This window comes from Anabrus simplex, chromosome 4 (assembly GCF_040414725.1).
Source record: "Anabrus simplex isolate iqAnaSimp1 chromosome 4, ASM4041472v1, whole genome shotgun sequence".
Taxonomy (NCBI): domain Eukaryota; kingdom Metazoa; phylum Arthropoda; class Insecta; order Orthoptera; family Tettigoniidae; genus Anabrus; species Anabrus simplex.
Genome location: NC_090268.1, coordinates 422,170,349 through 422,195,319, shown reverse-complemented (window position 1 = coordinate 422,195,319; position 24,971 = coordinate 422,170,349). Strand labels below are relative to the sequence as shown.

Below are 24,971 nucleotides of genomic sequence, written 5' to 3'. Positions count from 1 at the left end.
CGGGTCGCGTGACCTTCGTTTTGCCACGTACCTATTTGTTTCTTGAAGAATTAGGTCAATCACGTTGTCAGAAAATAGCAAAAAAAACTTCTAAAATAGACGCGAAATGCTTTCTCGTACCTGGCACACCCGGGAAGGGGATCTTTTGTGTGCTCGTGGCGACATCTACCTCTCGCCACAACCACTGAACAGCGGACGAAGTTATTACAGCTGAAGCCATTTCTTCTTCATTTGCGCTGTCTGCCACTTCCCTAGCAACCTCTTGCTATGCACAGTCAGTGTCCGTATCGATACCGAAAATATCGCTTCCCGATACATCACTTCCATTACTGTCATCTATCAAACCAATAATCTCCGCGTCCACAAGAGAATGAGACGGCCCAGCCGTTCCTCTACGACTGAGTAGCCGCTAGCCTGCGAAGCCAAAAAATATTTGCACAGTATTTGCTTTCGGTGCTTCCCCTTCGTAAGTGGCACAAATTTTCAAGGTAGGTATAGTTCACAAAATTTTTTCGAGATGGCAGGAAAGGTGGAGGGAATATTTTGAACATCTTCTCAATGTAAAAGGAAATCATCCTGGTGGTGTTGTGAACAGCCAAGCAAATGGGGAGGAGGAAAATGATGATGTGTGAAATTATGCTTGAGGAAGTGGAAAGGATGGTAAATAAACTCCATTGTCATAAGGCAGCAGGAATAGATGAAATTAGACCTGAAATGGTGAAGTATAGTGGGAATGCAGGGATGAAATGGCTTCATAGAGTAGTAAAATTAGCATGGAGTGTTGGTAAGGTACCTTCAGATTGGGCAAAAGCAGTAATTGCACCAATCTATAAACAAGGGAACAGGAAGGATTGCAACAACTATCGAGGTATCTCATTGATTAGTATACCAGGCAAAGTATTCACTGGTATCTTGGAAGGGAGGGTGCGATCAGTCGTTGAGAGGAAGCTGGATGAAAACCAGTGTGGTTTCAGACCACAGAGAGGCTGTCACGATCAGATTTTCAGTATGCACCAGGTAACTGAAAAATGCTACGAGATGAATAGGCAGTTGTGTTTATGTTTTGTAGATCTAGAAAAGCTTACGACAGGGTACCGAGGGAAAAGATGTTCGCCATACTGGGAGACTATGGAATTAAAGGCAGATTATTAAAAGCAATCGAAGGCATTTATGTTGACAATTGGGCTTCAGTGAGAATTGATGGTAGAATGAGTTCTTGGTTCAGGGTACTTACAGGGGTTAGACAAGGCTGTAATCTTTCACCTTTGCTGTTCGTAGTTTACATGGATCATCTGCTGAAAGGTATAAAATGGCAGGGAGGAATTCAATTCGGTGGAAATGTAGTAAGCAGTCTGGCCTATGCTGACGATTTGGTCTTAATGGCAGACTGTGCCGAAAGCCTACAGTGTAATATCTGGGAACTAGAAAATAGGTGCAATGAGTATGGTATGAAAATTAGCCTCTCGAAGACTAAATTGATGTCAGTAGGTAAGAAATTCAACAGAACTGAATGTCAGATGGGTGATACAAAGCTAGAACAGGTCGATAATTTCAAGTATTTAGGTTGTGTGTTCTCCCAGGATGGTAATATAGTGAGATTGAATCAAGGTGTCGTAAAGCTAATGCAGTGAGCTCGCAGCTGCGATCAACAGTATTCTATAAGAAGGAAGTGAGCTCCCAGACGAAACTATCTTTACATCGTTCTGTTTTCAGACCAACTTTGCTTTACGGGAGCGAAAGTTGGGTGGACTCAGGATATCTTATTCATAAGTTAGAAGTAACAGACATGAAAGTAGCAAGAATGATTGCTGGTACAAACAGGTGGGAACAATGGCAGGAGGATACTCAGAATGAGGAGATAAAGGCTAATTTAGGAATGAACTCGATGGATGAAGCTGTACATATAAACCGGCTTCGGTGGTGGGGTCATGTGAGGCGAATGGAGGAGGATAGGTCACCTAGGAGAATAATGGACTCTGCTATGGTGGGTAAGAGAAGTAGAGGGAGACCAGGACGATGATGGTTAGACTCGGTTTCTAACGATTTAAAGATAAGAGGTATAGAACTAAATGAGGCCACAACACTAGTTGCAAATCGAGGATTGTGGCGACGTTTAGTAAATTCTCAGCGGCTTGCAGACTGAACACTGAAAGGCATAACAGTCTATAATGATAATGTATGTATGTATGACAGGAAAGGACGCAATACCTTTTTAAAGCAAATACCTTGAAACTACATAGAGCACGTCTCATGTTCTATCCCTTATTCCCTTTCAAAAGATAGAGATATTGATTAACACATTGCAGACCGGGTGCCCTTCACCCCATGCACAGCCCTGTTCCCAGCCACTTTCTAACTACCTCCAAGCTGGAGTGCACGCATTCAAATAAACTGTCAGAACTTCACTAACATTTGAAGGACTACTGAGATTTTTCTGGTGGCCTTCCTGAATAGTTGCTGAAATGCAGGTAGGTAAGTATTTGTTGAAATCTATTTCGGCTCATAGTTTTCCGGAATATGGGCTTTTCTATTAGGGGATTGGTTGGCCAGTAATCTTTCAGACACGATTTCTTCACCTGCGCTATCAATATACACAGAGTAATATTTTATTATTAGTTTCCCTGCTAAAGACATTAGTCAACTTTAGTGTTTTATGGGATACGCTATGAGAATGTGAATTCTGCTCATAGTATAAGTTTGTCTGCTCAGCTACATACTGAAAAAATTCCTCACCAAACGTAAGTCCTGCTACTTGTTCTATGTCCCCAGATTCATTAGGCCATACCTTTATACCAGGAGCATCTTCAAAATCCTCTAGCCCAGGTTCACTGTTGTCCATAATCCAGTTGTCAGAAAACACTACATTATTTACAATATTTAGAATATTTACACCCATAACACAATTACCAGACTCGTTCTGCGCTACGTGAGTTCCACACCCTGATGATAAGGCTATATCCTCGTCATCACTGGAAACATTTCCGTTAGAAGATATTTCATCATCGAACTCTAAATATTCAGCATCACTTGAATATTCAGAGCCTGTACCAGCATATAATTCGCAAATAACTTCATCCTTGTCTAAACACGTGCGATCCCTGGGTGCTGCCATCTTGCATGGCTCTTCGAGCTTTTTAAACATGTTGTCACAAAATGCAAAGAAAATCTATGATATGAAGAATAAAGGAAAAGAAATGCGACTGTCGATTGTGTAGAACCATACATAACAGAGTTCTATCACCCCTGACCTCCAAATAGTTCCGATATATCTCAAAAGATAGTACTAAACTTCAGCCTGCTGCTACATGAGATAACTCGGGACCAGTCCGCAACGCTCAGCCAGGCAAACACAAGTTTTCTCGGAACCGGTCCGCATTGTGTTAATTTTGTATTAGTTCTAATTATGAAACAGAGATGGCATAAAAGTGCATAATTTCTCGCTTCATAATGTGAAAACAAATCCCATGAAGCAGCAGTGTTACATGAGTAATAGGCATTCTAACTTCCGCCTGCACTGGCCGTTTGTGGTAAATCGAACCAGCTGGTTGAGTAGAGTCCCGCGGACGTAATATGTATGTCAAACTGACCTGAGTGCTTATGTAAAGGTAGTTTTTAAAACTTGGTAAAAGTGTGCATTTGGATGCTGAAAAGAAATACTACATTTGCAAAATAGTCACATTTCCACTGGCGGCATCATCCTGGTAAAATGGCGCCAAAAATCAGTTTTACCTAAATATTTCAGCTTCCGTGCATTCTAGAGCAAAACAAAAATGTTAAAAAATCATACTCTAGTTGATTAATGTGAAACAATAGCTTAATTCTGATGTCAATTTCATGAAACTAGGCCAAGCCATTCCCCAATATTCAGCCTCTAACCCAGATTTGCATACTTTCTGCACAAGAAACAGCTTGCGTACCACATATAACTACTTCAACATAAAAGGTACTCATAGGAGCAAAATACTTTATTATAACGTAAACACTGATACACAGTAAAAATTGATTGTAAATAGCTGCCAATCCCTATTACCAACTAATTAATATAGCCATGGAACAAGGCACTAATAAATAAATAAATAAATAAATAAATAAATATGATTCAGAGTCCTTCTAAGGTTGGATATTAAGCAAGAAAATTAAAATTAGAATGAAACTTAACAAATAATTCGCCATCTACCTTAAAGCTGGAATAAAGTTGGTCATCCCAAATGAAATTTACATGAATAGCACTAAGTAAGTTTCCATCTTAATTAAAATAATATGATCCAATAAGGTCTCACTTGTAAGACAAGGAAGAACACTTTCAGGTACTCTTTCTGGTGCTGACTGCCCTGCCACACATCAACCAAATGTCCAGCCTGGTTTAGTAAGGGATGAACTTCCACAAACTTCTTGTCTATCAGCAGTAGCTGAAAGTTAAAAAAAAAAAAAAAATACTATCACAATAAAATTCCACTAACATTTTTCTGAGTGCAACTTGGTACAACGTACTGATGCAAGAAAGCACAACGGAAATGAGAGGTCTCCGCACATTACTGGCAAATTTTTTGGTATTTTAGTTTTGATATAAGGGCATGAAAATATTGTGGGACTTGTTAAAAAATTTAACTGGTTTAAATATTTTTTAAACTTTTTATTTTCATATGATTGCGTCAACTGTTTCTCCAGAGCACCACTGCAGAACTCTACTTTGTTATTTTTAGGCATTGGTGCTGACTTTTCTTCTAAACCTACATGTTCAACCATCACTTTTGTGCAAATTTTTTCCCATACTTAATTTTTATATGTTGTTAATAATATGTATTAATTTGTACATGTCTACTACTAACCAGTTACCTGATTTTTTACCTTGAGGTGATATTTTGACTGATGATGCCCTCAATGAAGGGCGAAACATGTCTCAAGTGGAATCTACAATAAATTCCTAATTTATAAAATTTATATGTATTGAATAGGTGAAAAAAAAAAAAAACCTTTTAACATCCTACATTCAGTATCTTCAATACGGATAACAATGATTTTTATCACTTGCAATGTTTTTGTAGGGACCGAAAAAAATAACATCATAAAGAACGAACATGCTAAAGATTTAAAAACCATTTTGCTGTTAAGTTTAGGTTTGAACATAAAAATAATTATGATGAAAACAAGTAACAAGTGTTTGCAATTATAATTAATGAAATAAATAAATAAATAAATAAATAAATAAATAAATAAATAAATAAATACTGTTGAACCTGACTTATACATATATCAAGGGGAAGAGAAAAAACTACTTGTAACTCAGAATTACTTAGAAATCAGACTTAGACAACGCATCACATATTTAATGAAAAAACCAATGGAATAGATCTACATGTGTAAATCCTTGCAAACAATAAATACATGAAAACAGATAATATTATTTTGAACTTGGTCCAGCCTTAAAGAAATCAGACAGTTTGGCTTGTTTTACTTTTCTCGCATTAAGAGTATAAACCGCCTTTTGCAAACTTAGTAATGAATTTTTCGCACTGATATAATGCCTACACACATCGATTACACTTTAACACTTCACTCAGTTCAGTTGTTTCAAGATTCAAGCCATCTCCATCTCCATCACTGCCACTATCGCTTGTAGCTGGTCCATCACCACCGCGTTGTTGGCATACATCAACAATAATCTATCTCTTCATCTGGTAGTTCTCCAAATACAGCCAGATTATCATCAAAATGCACAAAAGTATCAAATTCCACACCCTCCGGTAGCATTAGTTCATTGCCAGACAAACTTTGTCCCCATAATCATCATTAGAGGAAGCCTCTTCTAGTAAGACAATAGCTTTGCAGAAACAGTTGCTGATTGTAGAGGGTGACACCTGCTTCCAGGCAGCCAAAATAAAGTCCATGGCTTGTAGAAAATTAATGGAGAGTGGTTCATTTCCTCCATCACTCAGTGTTATTAAATGTTGAGTCCGACTCGTTGGCTGAACGGTCAGCGTACTGGCCTTCGGTTCAGAGGGTCCTGGGTTCGATTCCCGGCCGGGTCGTGGATTTTAACCTTAATTGGTTAATTCCCATGGCACGGGAGGCTGGGTGTATGTGTTGTCTTCATCATCATTTCATCCTCATCATGACGCGCAGGTCGCCTATGGGTGTCAAATAGAAAGACCTGTACCTGGCGAGCCGAACCCGTCCTGGGATATCCCGGCACTAAAAGCCATACATTTCATTTCATTTCATTAAATGTTGAACCAGCATTTTTCTATAATGCACTTTGAAATTTGCAAATCAAGCAATTGTAGAACACTGCTACAGTTAGAAGGGAAAAATTCCACTCCAACATTCTCCAGAATGATGTGAGGTGGATGTGCTGCACATCGATCCATAAGAAGGATCTTCTTCTATTTCTTTTTCATTTTAATGTCCCGTTTTTTTCAACCATTGTTCCATTAGAAGCGTAGTCATCCAAGAATTTCTGTTGGATTCATATTCCATAGGTTTTGTTATCGCACCCTTAAAACACCTCGGATTCTTAGATTTTCCTATCACAAGTGGAAGAAGTTTGTCAGATCCATCTGCATTGGTGGCGAGAAGTAGTGTTACACGAATTTTACTTTTCTTCCCTCCATGGCATGAGTCGCCTTTTTCAGCTAATGTTTTTTTTAGACAGGAGACCGTAGAATAGGCCGGTCTCATGACAATTGTAGATGTTTGGAGGCTGATAATCGCTTACGATACCCGGCACAACCTCTTCTTTCCAGTGTTGCACAGTGATGTCGTCCACAGCTTTTGAGTCTCCGCAAAATCGCCGCAAATTGTTCTCCCTGTGATTATATGACGATCTTTAAATCATTGCAACCATCCTGATGAAGCAGTGATACTCATCATTTTAGCTAAATCTATCGCCTTTGCCTTCAACATGTCACCACTAATTGTAGAGCTGCAGCCCGCTTTTGCTGAAACCATGTAAAAAGTGCTTTCCCCAAATCTACATATCATGCTTCTTGATGACGGCTGCACTTTGCTGATTTTGAACACAGTCTTAAGAACTCATCCAAAATAGTGTTTCTTTTACTGATGACTGCACAGAGCATGGTATAAGCAATACCTAAGTCTGAAGCAATTTCAGTTTTTGTTTTTTGTGGATTAGCGTCCACTTCTCGTATAGGCAGGCCGCACACTGGACGCGTCAAGTCACGTCAGCGCCACAGAGACACGACGCATCAGAAAGGAGCACGGTGATAAGCAATGGAAAAACAAAAATCGCCACACACCGGTGTCTACAGCAGGATGCTGATGATATCATCAAATAAATCTACTTGCACTCATATACATACATTCTATAAATTTAATATCATTGAACTGCACTGTTTTTTTTTAAATGTGTTAATAAGCATTCATTGGTATAGCTATTGTATGTATAGTCCTACTATAGGGCTCTGCCCTCAAGGACATCCTTTATATGAAAAAAATAAATAAATAAAAATTAATAATAATACCCATGTGGGGATTTACCGGTTACCTCCATCGGGTGCGTCCCATTGGAACTGGGGAAGCTCGCTGGCTCTGCCGCCAGCAGAGTCAGAGGATAGTAGGGAAATAAAATACCACCGTGAAAAAAAAACTGGTCCCTTGCCAGGGTTACGGTGAAGACTGGTAAATGACCAGAAGCCAGAAAACATCTTGAGGCAACCTCTAGGGCTAACAACCCTAGTTGTAAAAGGATGGGTACCCGTCCAAAGCAAAGTCAAGTCAAAAAGCATGATGGCACAACATTTCAAGAAACATACCCCAGGGGGTAAATCTTCAGATAAATCCATCGACGTGAATGCCACGGTGCACAAGTCTCGTTCGGATTCTGGGGGAGACTCTACATCATGCACGAGACGAGTCGGAGCGTCTCGGTGTACACCAAAGAGTCAAAAACTCAGGCCAAATTCTAAAACCTTTCTAGCAACTTTCAACATAAATTCACTTACACAAACTGGCAAGCTGAAAACCCTCACCTAAGCTCTTCACGAAAATCAGATATCCATAATGGCCCTACAGGAAACGAGGTATCCAGATGAAGAGATTTTTGAATCCGAAGGCTGCCGATTTTTCAAGAGCAAAGCGCAAAGAGGAATCCTCAATGGAGCTGTGATACTTGGAACCGTGTTTGCTGTTAGAACCAAGATCCATAAATCGGTTGCAAATTTCGAACCTGTGAATGACAGATTGTCTATACTCACATTGAAATGCGCGAACAAAACCTACGCCCTAGTTAACGCACATGCTCCTACAAACGATAAGAACAAGTCTGATCCAGACGAAGTTAATAATTTCTGGGACCTACTGGATGAAAAATTAAACAAAATCCCCAAACACCATGTAAAGCTTCTTTTGGGTGACTTCAATGCCCAACTAGGTCGTGAACAGAAGTACAAGAAAGTTATAAGAAATTACCCTGCTCACAAAAGAACCCATCCCAACGGCAAAAGACTGGTGTCCATTTGCGAAAGTCACAACCTGCCGGCCATCTACCCAGAAAGCAAATGACTTGGCGTTCTCCCGTCCAAGCTCTCGGAGAGTTCCAAATTGATCATGTTGCAATCTCCAGGAGAAACAGCCCTGAGATTATGAATATCAAGGTAAAGAAAGGCATCAATGTGACCTCAGATCATTATATGTCTCTTATCAAATTCAAACCAATTCCCACAAACACAAGGAAGACAACCAAACAGATCACACGCTTCGACAACGATAAACTTCGGCAAAGGGTCGAGGAGTTCCAGGAGAAGGCTAGACTAAATGACTGTGACTTTAACAACGCCAAAAGTCTCCTTGTTGAGGCCGCCAAAGACGTTGCAGAAATCAAGAGAAGCAAAAAGCATGCCTGGTGGAATGGTACCTGCGAATCAGTCCTCCAAGAAAGACTCAATGCGTGGAAACAGTACTACTCTACGAAATCAGAAAATGATTGGGAAACCTACAAAACCCAACGTGCCCAAGCAGCTGGGGTGTTCAGACCTGAGAAACGTAAATACGAAAAATCTCTCATTGAAAAGATAGAACAAAACTTTAGGAAGAATGAAAGCAGAGAGTACTACAGAGCCTTCAAACGCAAACTTACTGGCTATAAACCACCATCTCTATGCTTTGAGCGAAAGGACGGCTCACTGGCGACGTCAAATGAAGAAAATTGCAGCATTCTAGCAGACTACTTCAAGAATTTACTTAATTGCTCTAAACCGCAAAGCCCCATTGAAACCAAGGTACCCTTACTCATGTACCCAGATTCCAGACCACCTGACAGAGATGAAATCAAGCACCACATTGCCCGTCTCAAAAATAACAAAGCGCAGGGGGAAGACTCAGTAGTAGCAGAACTATGGAAATATGCCCCAGAGGTAAATAGCTTTGATCCATCCATTACACAAAAAAGGCAGCATGAAGAACATCAACAACTACAGAGGAATATCTTTGCTACCCGTGACTTACAAAATTCTATCACTTGCCATCCTGGAGCGTTTGGAAGCACAAGTCGAACATCAAATAGGTGAATACCAAGGAGGGTTCAGAAAAGGTCGCTCAACAGCTGAACAGATACAAAATCTCAAAACGATCATCAGATATTGTACAATAAGGTCCAAGCAGTATGTGTCTGTCTTTGTGGACTTTAAGAAAGCGTACAACTCCATTGACCGGGAAGTCCTGTTAAACATCTTAAATGAATTTGGAGTTGATCTGAAACTGCTGGCATTAATTAGAGCCACCCTGACTGATACAAAATCCAAGGTGAAGTTCCACGGATGTCTCTCGCATTCCTTTGACATCAAAACAGGAGTCCGACAAGGTGATGGGCTATCCGCGATACTCTTCAACTGTGTTCTTGAAAAGATCATCAGAACCTGGCGGGCGAGATTACAGGAAACCAACTACAGTCCATTGAGAATAGGAACCAAATCAAAGGGGATAGCAACAGACTGCTTAACATTTGCCGATGATTTTGCTGTTCTCTCAAACGACATAGAAACCGCTAGAGCTCAAGTTGAAATTTTAAAGGAAATTGCCGAACAAACTGGTTTGCAGATATAGTTTGAGAAAACAGAAGTAATGACTAACATCAAAGAGGCTCCACCAAAACTCCATACAAAATAGGGGAACATCACCCGAGTACACAAATTCAAATACCTGGGTGAGATCATCATGAAAAATGGACTGGACAAAGAAGCACTTCAGGAGTGAGTACGCAAACTGGAAATAGCCTACCAAACATCCCGCACAATCTACAACAAAAAATGCCTTTCCCAAAACACCAAGATACATCACTATGAAACAGTTCTGAAGCCAGTAGTTCTATATGCAGCCGAAACCCTGTCTCTAAATGCCAACAAAGGACTCCTTGAAGAAATGGAGAAAAGAGAACGCAAAATTGTGAGAGGAATCTTGGGATCAAAGTACAGAAATGGAGTCCATCAAAAGAGATCCAACAAGGAAGTCTACAGCAAAATAGAGAAAATTACCGACACAATCAGAAAAAGGGCGGCACGATTTTACGGTCATCTGAAAGGAATGGACGGAAGAAAGTTAACTAAAGAAATCTTTCACTCTTTTGATTCAAACCCCAAAACCACTTCCCTGGTTTAGAAATACCAAAGAAGACCTGCAAATGCTACATATCTCAGCTGAAGACGCCCTTAACAGAGATCTCTTCCGCAAGAAAATATTGACAAACGGGCTAAACCGAGACGAGCAACCAACACAGGAGCGTAAGCAGGCCCACTCACAAAGAACGAGGGAAATTTGGGAGCTAAAGAAGGCCAAGTTCAGTGTCAAATGCAACAAGACTTAACGTGGTCGTTGATGGCCTCAGTGAATTATATACATATATATAAGATGATAATAATAAATAAAATAATAATAATAATAATAATGATAATAATAATAATAATAATAATAATAATAATAATAATAATAAGTGTGTTTTCTCATTGCAGCGGCCACCTGTAAAGACAAATGGAGAAACTGTAGGTCCAGATACTTAAGGCAAGCTCCTACCAGTGACTCAGCAGCAGTAACCAAAAAGCCCTACTATCTTGCAGACTACTTGGCGTTTTTGAGACCATTTACGAAATCAAGAAGACAAGTGGGAAACATAGAAAATCCGTATGAAAACGAGCAATCTGCTACAGGGAAACAACCATCATCAGTGGCCATGACAGAAGAAAACGATGAGGAGAATAGTGCTCAAGAAATTATGCAGCCGCTACCTCAAACACGTAGAAGAGATACAACAAGAAGCGCCATGAAAATGGATATTGACAAAGTTTTCTCTTCATATATTCAGATGATAGCAAAACGTACGTCTGAAGCGGAGTGTAATAACCCAGATGAGTGGTTTTTCAAAAGCCTGCTACCAGATGTGGCTAAATTATCACCTGCAGCTAAAAGCTCATTTAAGTTGTTTGTGCAGCAAAAATTAGAAGACATGCTCAACGGATCAGTCAGGAATGTTCAGTGTAGTGATACTCATTCCCATCCATCAACTTCCGTATTGCAATACGGTGGTCAGACGGGCTCTTCATATACTATCTCACCATTCTCGTATGCAGTGAATTTACCAGAAGAAAACGAGGAAGGACGTGGTCACTCATACTAATAAGGCGTAGTTACAAAGACAGCACTGTATGGTATAGAGTTACAAGTGAAAAAACCAAAACATTGCACACATATTATTTATATACTTTCACAGCTGTGTTCATCATCTAATAAATAATTTAATTTTTTTAATAACAAATTATTATTCTAAGCTTTGAACTTACCTTGTTTTGTTAATAATGGAGAAATTTTCTGAAGAAGTTCTGTATAACTTTCGGGGTACATTCGTTAGTATGACTGGAATTTTACCGGATCTTTTAGTAAATCATGCGCTAAGGTATAAACACCATGTTGAGCACATGACATATTAAAATCATGAACCCATTTTCTTTTCAACCACATGTACAGCAAATCATCATCTTCACTCGAGGAGGCCATGTTAACAGCTGATAATGCGTAGCGTATTGATGCAGACACATGCTTCTCCGGTGTGCGGGTACAAGTCTGCATCACAAGTGCGACAAACAAGCGAGTTGTTTTTCATGTTGCGCTGCAGATGTTGATGCGTCCGGCGTGCGGCCTCACTTAAATTTTAATTTTTCATCTAGGGTTTAACTTTCCCTTTTTCTCTTCTCCATGGCTAATCAAAGGCAACTGAATGACAAAACTTCAGATACTGGCACCATAGACATTTTATTTCTCTGTTGTTCCCATGAAAGAAATTCTCATATTCAAACAAATTTCCTGTACTTTCCTTGTTTCCGCACCGAAACCGCCCACTTTGCTTGTAATGTATCTTAATCTTTGGCGGCGTTGTGAAGGTTGAAAATGACGAAGGTAGAGGAGGAGCGAGATAGCGAGCGAAGGGGACTCGCTCGGTTGGTCTTTGTTAAGCCGCCAGTAAGTAAGGGTCAACAATGACACTCAGCGAAACTCTGTGTTCTGTTTCAGCGCCGAAATCCGACTGCTCTACTTCCACCTACGCTGACAAAGAGGAAACTTCATACAGTAGTTTCTTTTTAAAAAGCACATGCTCATTACAATAACGCAAAACTTGGTTATATTTCACTGACACTTAATACATATAGCAGCGAATTATGTATAAACAGATTAGGTATAAGTAAGGTTTAATTAATACGCTTTTAAATTACATTCTGCTGGGACCTCAAGGAAATTACATACAAATACGAATTACGCAGAGCAGAGTTACATATAGAGCAGATTCAACTGTAATACATTTTAAGGATACCCACATAGTAAAATATCAAAGAAAAATTTTCTTAGAAACACTAAGTATACACTTTGCTTATAATTATGTTTAAAGTTGTCATAGGAATGTCCAACATCTGGCTATTTGCACATGTTTCATGTGTGCTTTAGCATCTGCTTTCACAATAAACTTTAATTTTTCATCATTTGTAAACTGTCTAGCTTTCTTCTTCTCCATAACTGAATATCCTGCAAACCACTAAGCGCAAGTACAGTACGCCTAATTTATGTACATTGTTACCGGTACACAATTCACTTACAAACATAAAATTAAGCACCAAAATGTCAGCTGTATTACAGAAGGCCTAATTTACGTACGTTGTTACACAATTTACTTAAAAACGTAAATAAGTACCAATAAATCATACGAGCTACTGCTGCGCCATAGCAAAGACCAGCTTGGGACTGACGCTCCCTGGAGTGCTGTAGGCTGACACACAACCGAGTTCTGGGGCCGTGAAATAAAGTTCTCTATCAAATCCTTACCCAGGTCAGTTGTCGCTTCACTGGCCCATTGTGCGTGCAACACAATTTAAATTTCTTATGGTAGGAGATACAAACGTACTAAAGAGTGACGTAAATGTGCTATCCAGGTTTCTTTAACATGTATTTAACAGGACATGGCCTGGGACTTTGGAATAATGGCATAATAACCAGGGAAACGCACTAGAGAGGGACGTCTTAACCAGTTTCTACTGTATAAGTTCAGAGCTTTTATTATTATTTTAATGTGCATAAAATAAAACAAAAATGCTATATAGTATAAATAGTGCCATAAATATACAAAGAAAATCTTTTTTTTAAACTAATGAAACTACAAGGGTCACAGCAACTACAGTAGAAGTCTGTTACAGCGAGTAAGGGATATAACGAGAACCCCGTTTTAACGACAGGCTTTTTATGTCCCTTCAAAATTCCTATATTAAACTGTACAGTAGCATTCGGTTACAACGAGAACCCTTTCAAAGAGTCATCCCTTATTGCGACAATTTTTAACGTGTTTTATTTTCCGTTATCGATATTTCTACATTTCAGCGTAAAAAACTAGCAAAACGACTATTGATTATTATTTCCGCGTAACTCTCGATATTCCACGAACTAAAGTATGATAAATACGTGTATATTACTATGATTGTTTTACACAATTAGATTATAAAACCTTCCACGAAAAGATCGACAAACTTTTCAGCAGCGGGTCTCTTGCAAACGGAATTATTGGTAACATTATAGTCTCGTTCGTATCAAGAATTCAACGCGAAGCGGTAGTTCCTTCTGATATCACAAATTTGTTGGGTTGGTCAACGTGTTATGCCTATGCATTGTCGCAATGAAAAATTCTTTATTGAGCTAGTATTATTGCAGTCAAAATTTGTTGTTCCTCGTGGTGTGACTGAATCTGACGATTTAATTTATTGCTGTCATATGCAGAGTAAAGCCACTTCTTGTGTTGCTTAAGTCGTGATTTCTTTAGTCTGCGTGTCTAAAATTGTTTTCTGTGTGAGATATGAACAAACTGTGCTAGTTTATTTAAAAGATCAAGTCTCTTTCCGTAATGTGCAAAGAAGTCGTGTAGGCTCTATTACTGATATTAAAAGCGAATAGACTGTAATATGTAGTGTTAATTTACATTTCTGTTTGTTTTTGATGCTGTGAACAGCATAGTTCGAACTGTTGGCTGTTTCTAAGTTGAGTTAGGGAGTTTTTGTTCCTTTTGAAAACAGTATCGGTATTAAAACAAATCCAGTTTGTTCGTTCTGCTGTGACTTAACACATTACAATGTCGAGTGGGAAACGAAAATGGTTAGATTTGGCTACAAAATATGAAATTGTGCAGGCTTGTGAAAAAAGCAGTGTCCAAAGTGAAATAGGCAGGCGGTATAATTTAACATATTCGACTCTATTTACTATCCTTAAAAATAAGGAGTTCCTATTTCAGGGCCTATGTTAAAATCGAAGGCGCAAAACTTGGCTCTCAGACTAAGTATTTCTGACTTCCAGTGCAGTGATGGATGGTTAAACCGCTTTAAAGCCAGACGTGGCATTTTGCTTCACACAATAAAGGCGAATCGGGAAGTGTAGACGAAAAAGCCGTCAGTGACTGGCTTCCTATTCTCCGTGAAATTCTTAACAGGTACGAGCCCAAAGATGTCTACAACGCTGATGAATCTGCACTTTTCTATAATTTATTACCCCAAAGGACTCTTGCGGTTAACGGCGACCCATGCAAAGGTGGAAAACGTAGCAAAGAACGATTAAGCATTCTTTTGTGCTGCAACATGGACGGCAGTGATAAACTGAAACCGTTTATTATCGGGAAGTCAACCAAACCGCGAGCATTTAAAGGCGTGCCTAACATTCCGTGTACGTATGAAGCGAACACGAAAGCATGGATGACATCCGTGCTTTTTAAGCAGTGGCTTCAAGCATTTGATTCGAGAATGGGATCGAAGAACAGAAAAGTTGTTCTTTTTATAGACCATTGCCCCGCTCATCCAAATGTTGAGCTATGGAATATTGAATTGGTATTCCTAACACCAAATTGTACCAGTGTACTACAACCACAGGATCAGGGCATATTTAAACTCCTTAAACACCGCTTTCGTAGCATATTGGTCAATTCATTGATGCGTAGGCTTGAGGTAAAACGAGTACTGAAATGGAATGTACTGGAAGCTCTCCGAGGTATCGCAGTGTCAGTAAACCATATCTCCCGCTGCAATTTCTGCATGTTTCAGACACGCTGGCTTCCGACGAAGTGAAACAGAAGGCGAAATTATTGAGGAGGAACTTCCTCATCTCGAAGTGCCAGATAGCTGAATTGTGTCTCTTCTCAGCTGGAAGTCACCTGTCAATTTGACGATTATGTCAAAGCTGATGAAGGTGTGCCTGTGTGCGGGGATCTGAATGAGAGTGAAATTCTTGAACTCGTTAAGCCAACTAACTCACGTGGTGAATCCGATGAGAGTGAGGAGGACGGGGACATCACAGACATACCAACAGTCTGCAGTCATGAGCGCTTTAGATGTTTTAAAAACATTTTATGCAGTGAATGACACATCACTAGACTATTTAATGGCTATCCAGCGAGTGGAGAATTTTGTGATAAGGAACACCATTGTCGGCACAAAACTGAAACAAGCGACTTTGGACTTCTTCCTGAAGCCTCTGTAAGGTATTAAAAAAATAACTACTGTATTCAAATTTAGTGCTGTGAATGGAAACTTTAAATGAAAATGTAATATAGCCTAGAATAGTTTTAACTTGCATTTTGCACGGTGAAACATTTTTAATCGCTGCACTTTTCGCCAGTTTTGGTAACTGGTATCTTGTCTGAATTATGCTGGTGTGTTTTATTTTGTATCATAAAAAGTTGTGTGTTCAAACTCAATTCATGTCCTGTCGATCAAAGACTTTGACAGAATTGCAATTCAAGTATTGACAATGCGCGCTAAGTCACCAAGCATGCTGGGATATGTAGGAATGTAAACAAAAAAGATGGCTTCATGACCAGGGGATGTTGCATGTGTAAAGTATGAAGTACATCTCTGCCAGGCGCGGCTCCATAATACGATCTGCAGAGCTGCAGAACCACCACAATGAAAGATATACAGTACTATATAGTGATGAGCGATCCCATTCTTCATATTGATTGTTTTTATCAAGCAAAAGATCGATACCCATACAGCTGCTGGTGATCTGGCAACCCTGTTTAGAACTGAACGACAGAACATTAGGCGAGCACACTTAACTACAGCTTTCTTCCGATAGGTGGGTAAAAGTCGCCCATAAGGTTCTGTATGAACTGCACGCCTTGCAGTACGTCTGACCTATTCCCGTGATCATAGAGTTAGTAAATAATACACTAGACAGCGCCACCGTCCGTGAGAGAATCCCTGCAGCGAGCGAGCATGTTATAATCTCAGCTGTTTGCGAAAAGCTCACTCCAGCGTACTCCTCAGTGTAAATAGAGAACTTATAAAACTGTGTGGATATTGATATGGTTTAAAATTCTTACATGTCAACATCCTCGGATACTACAGTATATTTGTGATGCTTTTGTTCAGTAGAAAGAAAGCCCAAATAGCTTAAATACGGGATAAATGCATGATAAAAGAGGATGGTTGTGATTAAGTAACACAAAATCAATTTACTGTCCATGTTAAGTCTTCAAACAACGTACCTTATGATTGGGGGTATGTATATTTTTCTGTCTTTGGTGTAAATGACCAGGACTTCAGCAAAATTCTATCCAACGACCGAAAACATTCTCTCGTACGAAGCGAATGAGCGAGTTTTTAGGCCTACAAGTATATGCAGTAATCATGACTATGTCTCTCCGTAATGGTAGTGAATTCTTCTGAGTTAGGTAGTCATAAAAATGAAAACAGAAACCCTAGTACCATCAGATGATGTTCCTCCTCCATTAAGAAAGCCGGCTGCCAAAGATGTACGCAGGACTCGGAACCTTTTTAAATATGAATGAGTCGATAGGTCAACATATTTTTTCGATAAGCGGAAGAGGGGCTTTATTTTTTGTAACTTTTTAATTGTTGTTTCTTGTAAAGTCAATTATTTATATTGTCAATGTCCCTCGAAATCGGGGTCTTACAAATTGAGATGAACGTCTACCTGTATTATTCTTTCTCTTTCTTTCTTAATCTGTTTACCCTCCAGGATTTGTTTTTCCCTCGGACTGAGTGAGGGATCCCACCTATACCGCCTCAAGGGCAGTGTCCTGGAGCGTGAGACATTGGGTTGGGGATACAACTGGGGAGAATGACCAGTACCTCGCCCAGGTGGCCTCACCTGCTATGCTGAACAGGTGCCTTGGTGGGGATGGGAAGATTGGAAGGGATAGACAAGGAAAAGGGAAGGAAGCGGCCGTGGCCTTAAATTAGGTACTATCCTGGCATTTGCCAGGAGGAGAAGTGCGAAACCACGGAAAACCACTTCCAGGATGGCTGAGGTGGGAATCGAATCCACCTCTAATCAGTTGACCTCCCGTGACTGAGTGAACCCCGTTCCAGCCCTCGTACCACTTTTCAAATTTCGTGGCAGAGGCGGGAATCGAACCCGGGCCTCCGGGGGTGGCAGCTAATCACACTAACCACTACACCACAGAGGCGGATCTACCTGTATTATTTTGGTACATTTTCGAGAACTTCACGCTGATAGGACATGGAGTAAAACGTTTCCGCGGGGTTGGAGGACGGATTCACACAAGCTCAGCTGACATTTTCCGTGTGCAATACGAATTGAGATTTGTCTATTACACTTACTGCAATGGACTGGACGTCACAGAGCAGAACCACCAACATTATTCAGCACAAGCCGCCACTGATCTCTGCCTTTATTCAGGGAGCTCCACAGAGTACCACAATAAAATGAATAAAGCGGAAGCGTACAAGAAGATAGGAGAGAAATTTCTAAAGGATGTGGACAGTTTTTATATTTATTACCGTATGATAACTTGTAAGTAAACACCATCCGCAATGTTTGATTTATGACAATCTTCGCATATTATTAGTAGTAGTAGTAGTGAATTCTCCCAATATTGGAAGCAAGTAACACGATCAATATTATTATTATTATTTATTTTTTTTTGCTAGGGGCTTTACGTCGCACCGACACAGATAGGTCTTATGGCGACGATGGGATAGGAAAGGCCTAGGAGTTGGAAGGAAGCGGCCGTGGCCTTAAGTAAGGTACAGCCCCAGCATTTGCCTGGTGTGAAAATGGGAAACCACGGAAAACCATTTTCAGGGCTGCCGATAGTGGGATTCGAACCTACTATCTCCCGGATGCAAGCTCACAGCCGCGCGCCTCTACACGCACGGCCAACTCGCCCGGTGATCAATATTATTATTGAATTCCTAATACATTTTCGTGCAATAAGATATGAATTTCCATTGCATTGCTATCATTTGTATTCAAATCATGCGCGTAAATGCAATATAACATAACCTCTGCAAACTGATGTTAAGGCAGTAAATATATCACAAAAATTATGTAGAAGAATATCGAAATCATTTTTCCATGTAAATTATGCCTTACTGCGCGTTTCTCCTCCTTTTAAGAATACATCCGACTGCTAGTCCAAGACCCACAACTGCTGGCTGACTTTCCTCCGCATTAAAACAAAATTCTATCAAACCTTGCAAAATCTTGTCAAACCTTCAGCAATACTGAACAGTCTTTGACAAGATTTGAAATTTTTCTTGTGAACTATTGAATCGGAAGAAAAATGTGATGGTGTGCAACAGGCATTTTTAGTCGTGGGTTTCTGAAGGCTAGATTTAAATTGAACACGATCGAGCATCCATATCAATTTCCCACTAACCACACTAGCAAGCTAGTTGCGCTGCCGATTATTAATCCGCATTGACTGGTAGCAGGTAGGGACCCTATTCGGAGGCAGCCCTACCCAGGGAGTGGCGCCCCTGCCTATGTGAGTCCCAGAGCACACTGACCCGGTGTGTAACATCTGGTATGGGTCCCAGCTCAGGTTACGAGTGAAGACCTCAACGGCATCTACGGCGGAGAAGGTGGACTTCGGTACGGCGGAGATGGCGGAAGGGGCATACCCGTAGCGTCTGTACTCCAGAGGAGCGGCCACGAAAGGCGTCTGTCTCCATGTTAGGGGTGGCCTAATTTTGAACCTGGCAGTAGGTATAAAATGACTTTGGGTGTGGCGAGCCCATCATAACAATAGCCTATATGGACAAAGCAGATATGGTGCCTCGGAAAAGGTTAGAGCGTCCCCTGCTAAAAGCGACGCGCAGCTCTTCAGGTGCTGGGGGAACTGTGAAAAATGGGCAACCAGCACCAAACTACATCAAAATTGCAACAGTTAATGTACTGACACAGACGGGAAAGACAGAAGAACTGGTTGACTTCATGATAGAAAAAGATATAGCCATACTTGGACTGTGCGAGACTAAGAAGAGGGGTGCAGGGGAGATCCCTCTGAGAGAAGGATACAGGCTGTATTACAGCGGAGGATCTGAAGCAAAAAATGGAGTGGCCATCATACTTAGAAGAGAAATCCAAGAATATCTGGAATATACCAAGTACGTCAGTGAAAGGATGATGATGATGAGACTCCAGTTTGAAAATGGCGTGAAAGATCTATTTCAGTTGTATGCCCCACAAACTGGTTGCATAGATGAACATCTAGAGGACTTCTTAGAGGAAGTGGAGAGACAGATAGAAGATAAGGAAGTACTATTGATGGGAGATCTAAATGCACAAGTTGGAATGGAAAGACAAAGAAAGGAAGATGTTGTAGGGCCCTTTGGATATGGAAATGTAAATCCAGAAGGCGAGTTGCTGGTGGATTTTTGCATGAGGAATCAAATGATTGTTGGAAACACCTGGTTTAGGAAGAAGAACAGTCAGAAGATTACAAGGTATGGCTGGGGAGACAGACGAACAAAGACCATGATTGATTATATAATCATAGAGAAAGAACACCGGAAGAACCTTGTAGATGTAACAGCCATGCCTGAAGAAGCCTTTGGTGGAGATCAGAGTTGTGATAGGAAAATTGAAAGTTGGAAAGATTGAAAAACCCCAATTAAGAAGAGAGAAAAGAATTTAAGCATGGAAGTTGAAGGAGAAAAGCATACAAGAAGAATTTCAAAGGGAAATAATACCCTTGGTACCCAGGACAGAGGTGGGGAATGTTGAATGGAATGGAAAAGATTTAAGGAAGCACTGGTTGGATGTGCAGAAAAGGTGTGTGGTAGAACATCAGGAAATGTGAAAGACAAAGAAACACACTGGTGGAATGATAGGGTAAAGATTAAAGTGAAGGAAAAGAAAATGGCATGGAAAGCATGGAAAACATCTAAGACTGAAGAAAGTAGAAGAAAATATGTGGAGGCAAAGAATTTGGCCAAGAAAGTAGTGGAGGAAGAAAAGAGGAAAAGCTGGGCCTTATTCACACAGACATTGAGAGATGATACGCAGGGCAGCAAGAAATTACTGTATGGTATCTTAAGAAACAAAAAGAGAGATCAAGTAAACACCAGATTTGTGAAGGATGAAGGTGGCATAATTTTAACAAATCCAGAAGAAATAAGAAATAGATGGAGAGAGTATTTTCAGAAGCTGCTGAACATAAGAACGGATGACAGTCATTCAATGGACGACCAGGAAAGACAATTAGTTGACGAAGAAATGGATAAAGAAATTACAATGAATGAAATTGAAATGGCAGTAAGAAAGATGAAGAATGGAAAAACTGCTGGAATAGATGAAATTTCAGTAGAGATGATAAAGGCAGCTGGAGCTGTAGGCCTGCAGTGGACATATCGGGTTCTCAGGAATGTCTGGGAGAATAAGGAGGACCCTGAGGATTGGCAAAAAGGAATAATCATCCCAATTTTCAAGAAAGGTGATAAGAAAGTTTTGAAGAACTACAGGGGAATTACTCTAATATCCCATGTTGCTAAGATAATGGAAAGGATACTGGAAAGTAGAATAAGGTTGAGGGTTGAGAAGCAGATACAGGAAAAAAAGTTTGGTTTCAGAAGTGGAAGGTCAACAATAGAACCCATTTTCATTATGAGACAACTAATGGAAAAGCATTGGGAGTACGGGAATGATATGGTGATGACATTCATTGATATTGGAAAGGCATATGACAGTATCCCTAGGACGAAAGTTTGGGACAGTCTGGTGCAAAAAGGAATTGGACAGGGATTAATAAAAATGATCATGGCATTGTATAAGGAATGTTGTAGTTGCGTGCAAACACAAGTTGGCAGGACAAGTTGGTTCAAAATAACGAGTGGGCTGAGACAGGGAAGTGTTCTATCACCAATCCTGTTTACAATACTAATGGATGACATCATGAGAACAGCAAAAGCAGCATATGGAGGAAGAGAAATGAACATGATGTTATTTGCAGATGATATTGTGATTTGGGGAGAAGACGACAGGAAGGTTCAAGAAGAGTTGAATGTGGTGAATGGGAAGATTGAAGAATGTGGATTGAAAATAAGTGTAGAAAAGAGAAACTCTTGTTATGAATAGAGGGGAGAAAGAAGGGAAAGGTCAGATTAGACTTGCAGACAAGCCCCTGGAAGTAGTGGAAACGTTTAAATACCTGGGGAGTGAATTAATGGAGAATGCTCGACTGGATGCTGAGATTAGTAAAAGGATTCAAGCTGAAAGTTGTTTCTATCATAGTGTAAGAAATATGTTATGGGACAAAGATGTGCCAATGGAAGCAAAGGATACTATGTACAAGATGTATTACGTACCCATAACAACTTACGGAGCAGAAACTTGGACAATGACAAAGAAGGATGAGAGTCGAATACAGGCAGCCGAAATGAAATTCTTGAGGAGTATGATACAGAAGAGTAGAAGAGACAAAATAAGGAATGAGAAAATCCGGGAAGAAATTGGAGTGGAAAAAATGAATGATAGAATAGAGAAGAGGCGACTAAGATGGTTTGGGCACATAAAGCGAATGAGCGACGAAAGAATGCCAAAAAAGGTGATGGAAATGCAAATCCAAGGAAGGAGAGGCCGTGGACGACCAAGATTGAGATGGAAGGATACCATCCAACGCAGCATTATAGAAACCTGGACTGGGACACAGTGTTGGAGGAGGAGTGGTGGAAAGACCGAAGAAAGTGGAGAGGAACCATATTTGCCCCTACCCGGCTACAGCTGGATAAAGGGAAATGATGATGATGATGATGATGATTGACTGGTGAAAAGAAATATTCAAGTTCGAAACGAAAGAGAACATGCCTTCATAATTCTTCTTCTTCAGAAGTGAGTAAATAGCACGAGAGATAGTTTTCGTTAGCATGGTCAAAATAAAGGCTGAAATAAACAAGTGATTTCAGTAATAACTACGAAATTGGCCTTAAGTACCACTAACTACTTTTACCAGATTTCGGAGACGCCGAGGTGTCAAAATTTAGTCCCGCAGGAGTTCTTTTACGAACAAGTAAATCTATAGACACGAGGCTGACGTATTTCAGAACCTTCAAATACAGCCGGACTGACCCAGGATCGATCCTAACCTACCAAGTTGGGGTCAGAAGGCCAGTGCCTCAACCATCTGAGCCACTCAGTCCGGCGGTTTAGGTACAGTAAATAAATAAAAATGTGATATATCTCAATGTACGACAGTATGCATCACTGATTTCAGAGGTTAGTTTATTACCAATCGGGTTAAATTTCAGAAAGGCTGTTCCCTCATAAATTTTCATCTTGCGTATCTATTCCAAACTTTAGGGAAAATCGGGTATAACGACAATCCGTTATAGCGAGTAAATTTTTCACCGTTGTAAATTCTCGCTATAACAGACTTCTACTGTATTTCTTCCTCATACTTGGACGGTACTACCATGCAAAGTTCATATGTCCTAGAAAGCATGACATTCATAGTCCATGGACACAGAATGAGATGGCAGTGCATTGGACTGGTGCCACGCACAGGACGATGGGACTGCAGTAGTGAGTCAGCTTCCATGCAGAATGGATGGGGTCACAATACTGAGGACTGTCACAGACAGCTTGCGGAAGTTGTAGAAAATAATGCCACTGCGAGATGGGCAGCAGCATTTCAGCACGGACATGAAACAAACAGCAACGTGCAATGGTCCAGAAGAAATATTAGTTTCTGGAGTGATGTGCCATGTGCAGGAATTACCCAGTGCATGGACATGGATAGAAGATGGTTACTACTCGAGTTACAAGCCAAAACAGGCATTAACTCATATAAATGTCTATATACAGTACATGTTTCTTGACATAACCTCACAAACAATGCGATCAACCAACTACGTAAATAATAATACTAGTACTAAATGGATGTAAACACTTCATAGCCATACATTACAAGTAATAATAATAATAATAAAAATAATTCAAGCTTGATACTTGCATTATTTACCCATGGGTGAGAGAATATTTTTTTCAAGTTACATCCACTTATCACACTTGCGCCAATATCCCCCCATAACTTGAAACAATTTCTACAGTATGTCACACTTGTCGACTTTGCCTTGGACGTAGATTGTATCTTCTTTCTTCCTCGACGTGACTGGGTGTGCTCTCCTCCTCTTGATCGGATTGTGCCGTGTTGGGGATCAGGGTTGCCTTGCTGCCAGCCTCTTCCTCGATGATAGTCTATGCATTCTCCCCATGACCAGACTGTGCTGTGTCATTAGTAGCCTCTCCTCCAGGAAGACCCGTGATAGTACCAGGCTTACTCTATATGTGCAGCGTTTACTGACTCGCCGCAACTCACGATGCGTGGACCTTGACAGGAGGGTTGGTCTTTAGTTAGTGGACCCCAGGGTCCAGCTGCTTATCCACCTCGATGGGACCAACCCACTTAAGTGAGAGACCTGCGTGAAACCCTCCAATCTTATTACTGACTGGGTGGTTACATCGCAGTACTTGTTGGCCTGGTAGAAAGATCTGGGTCTTTTCGACATCCTGAACTTTGGCTTGGGTAAAGGATCTCTTCTCGGCCAAAGCTTGCTTCTCCTTGATGTTCTGCTGCTGACACTCTGCCAGGGAAACAGCTGCATCATCTTGACCAGAAGTGGGTAGCGGACGAATCTCCCCATCCCAGGTGCCATATAGCTGTCGACCAAGGAACAGCTCCGCTGGGGAATAGCCAGTAACACGGCTGATGCGTTGTCGCAGGGCAAAGAGTGACTGCGGTATCTGACAGTCCCGCAGTCGATGTTCTTAGTCTATTAGGTGGACCCGTTGCATCCTTCTTTAGCTCCAGGTTCCATCGTTCTATTGGATTGGCCCTTGAGTTGTAGATAGGGGTGGTCCAGTGTTCTACACCCCATTCAGTCAGCATTTGCTGCCACTTCATTGACGTGAACTGACTCCTGTTGTCTGACAGAATACACCATGGATAACCGTAGCGGCTGAATACCTCATCTTGTAGAAGGCTGGTGATGTGTCCCGTCGTGGCTTCTGGTATAGGAAAGGCCTCAATCCATCTTGTGAAGAGGTCGGTGATTACTAGGAGTCCTGTTTTACCCGTGGTGCTCTAGGGTAAGGACCCATCAAGTCCAGCGGTATGATTCCCCCCAAGGGAGTTGTGGCCGCCTTCCTCGCTGGCTGAATTCTGCCTTCCTGTTGCTCGC

At 40.7% G+C, this 24,971-nt stretch overlaps 1 protein-coding gene across 1 annotated transcript in view; it reads right to left on the bottom strand.

Annotated features, from left to right (window-relative positions):
- Positions 1 to 24,971, bottom strand: part of Mau2 (Mau2 sister chromatid cohesion factor) — a 205,268-nt gene that overhangs the window by 139,230 nt on the left and 41,067 nt on the right. The window contains exon 4 of the mRNA XM_067146626.2: positions 4,281 to 4,409. Within this exon, the coding sequence (XP_067002727.1) occupies positions 4,281 to 4,409 (129 nt within the window). The remainder of the gene's footprint in view (positions 1 to 4,280; positions 4,410 to 24,971) is intronic.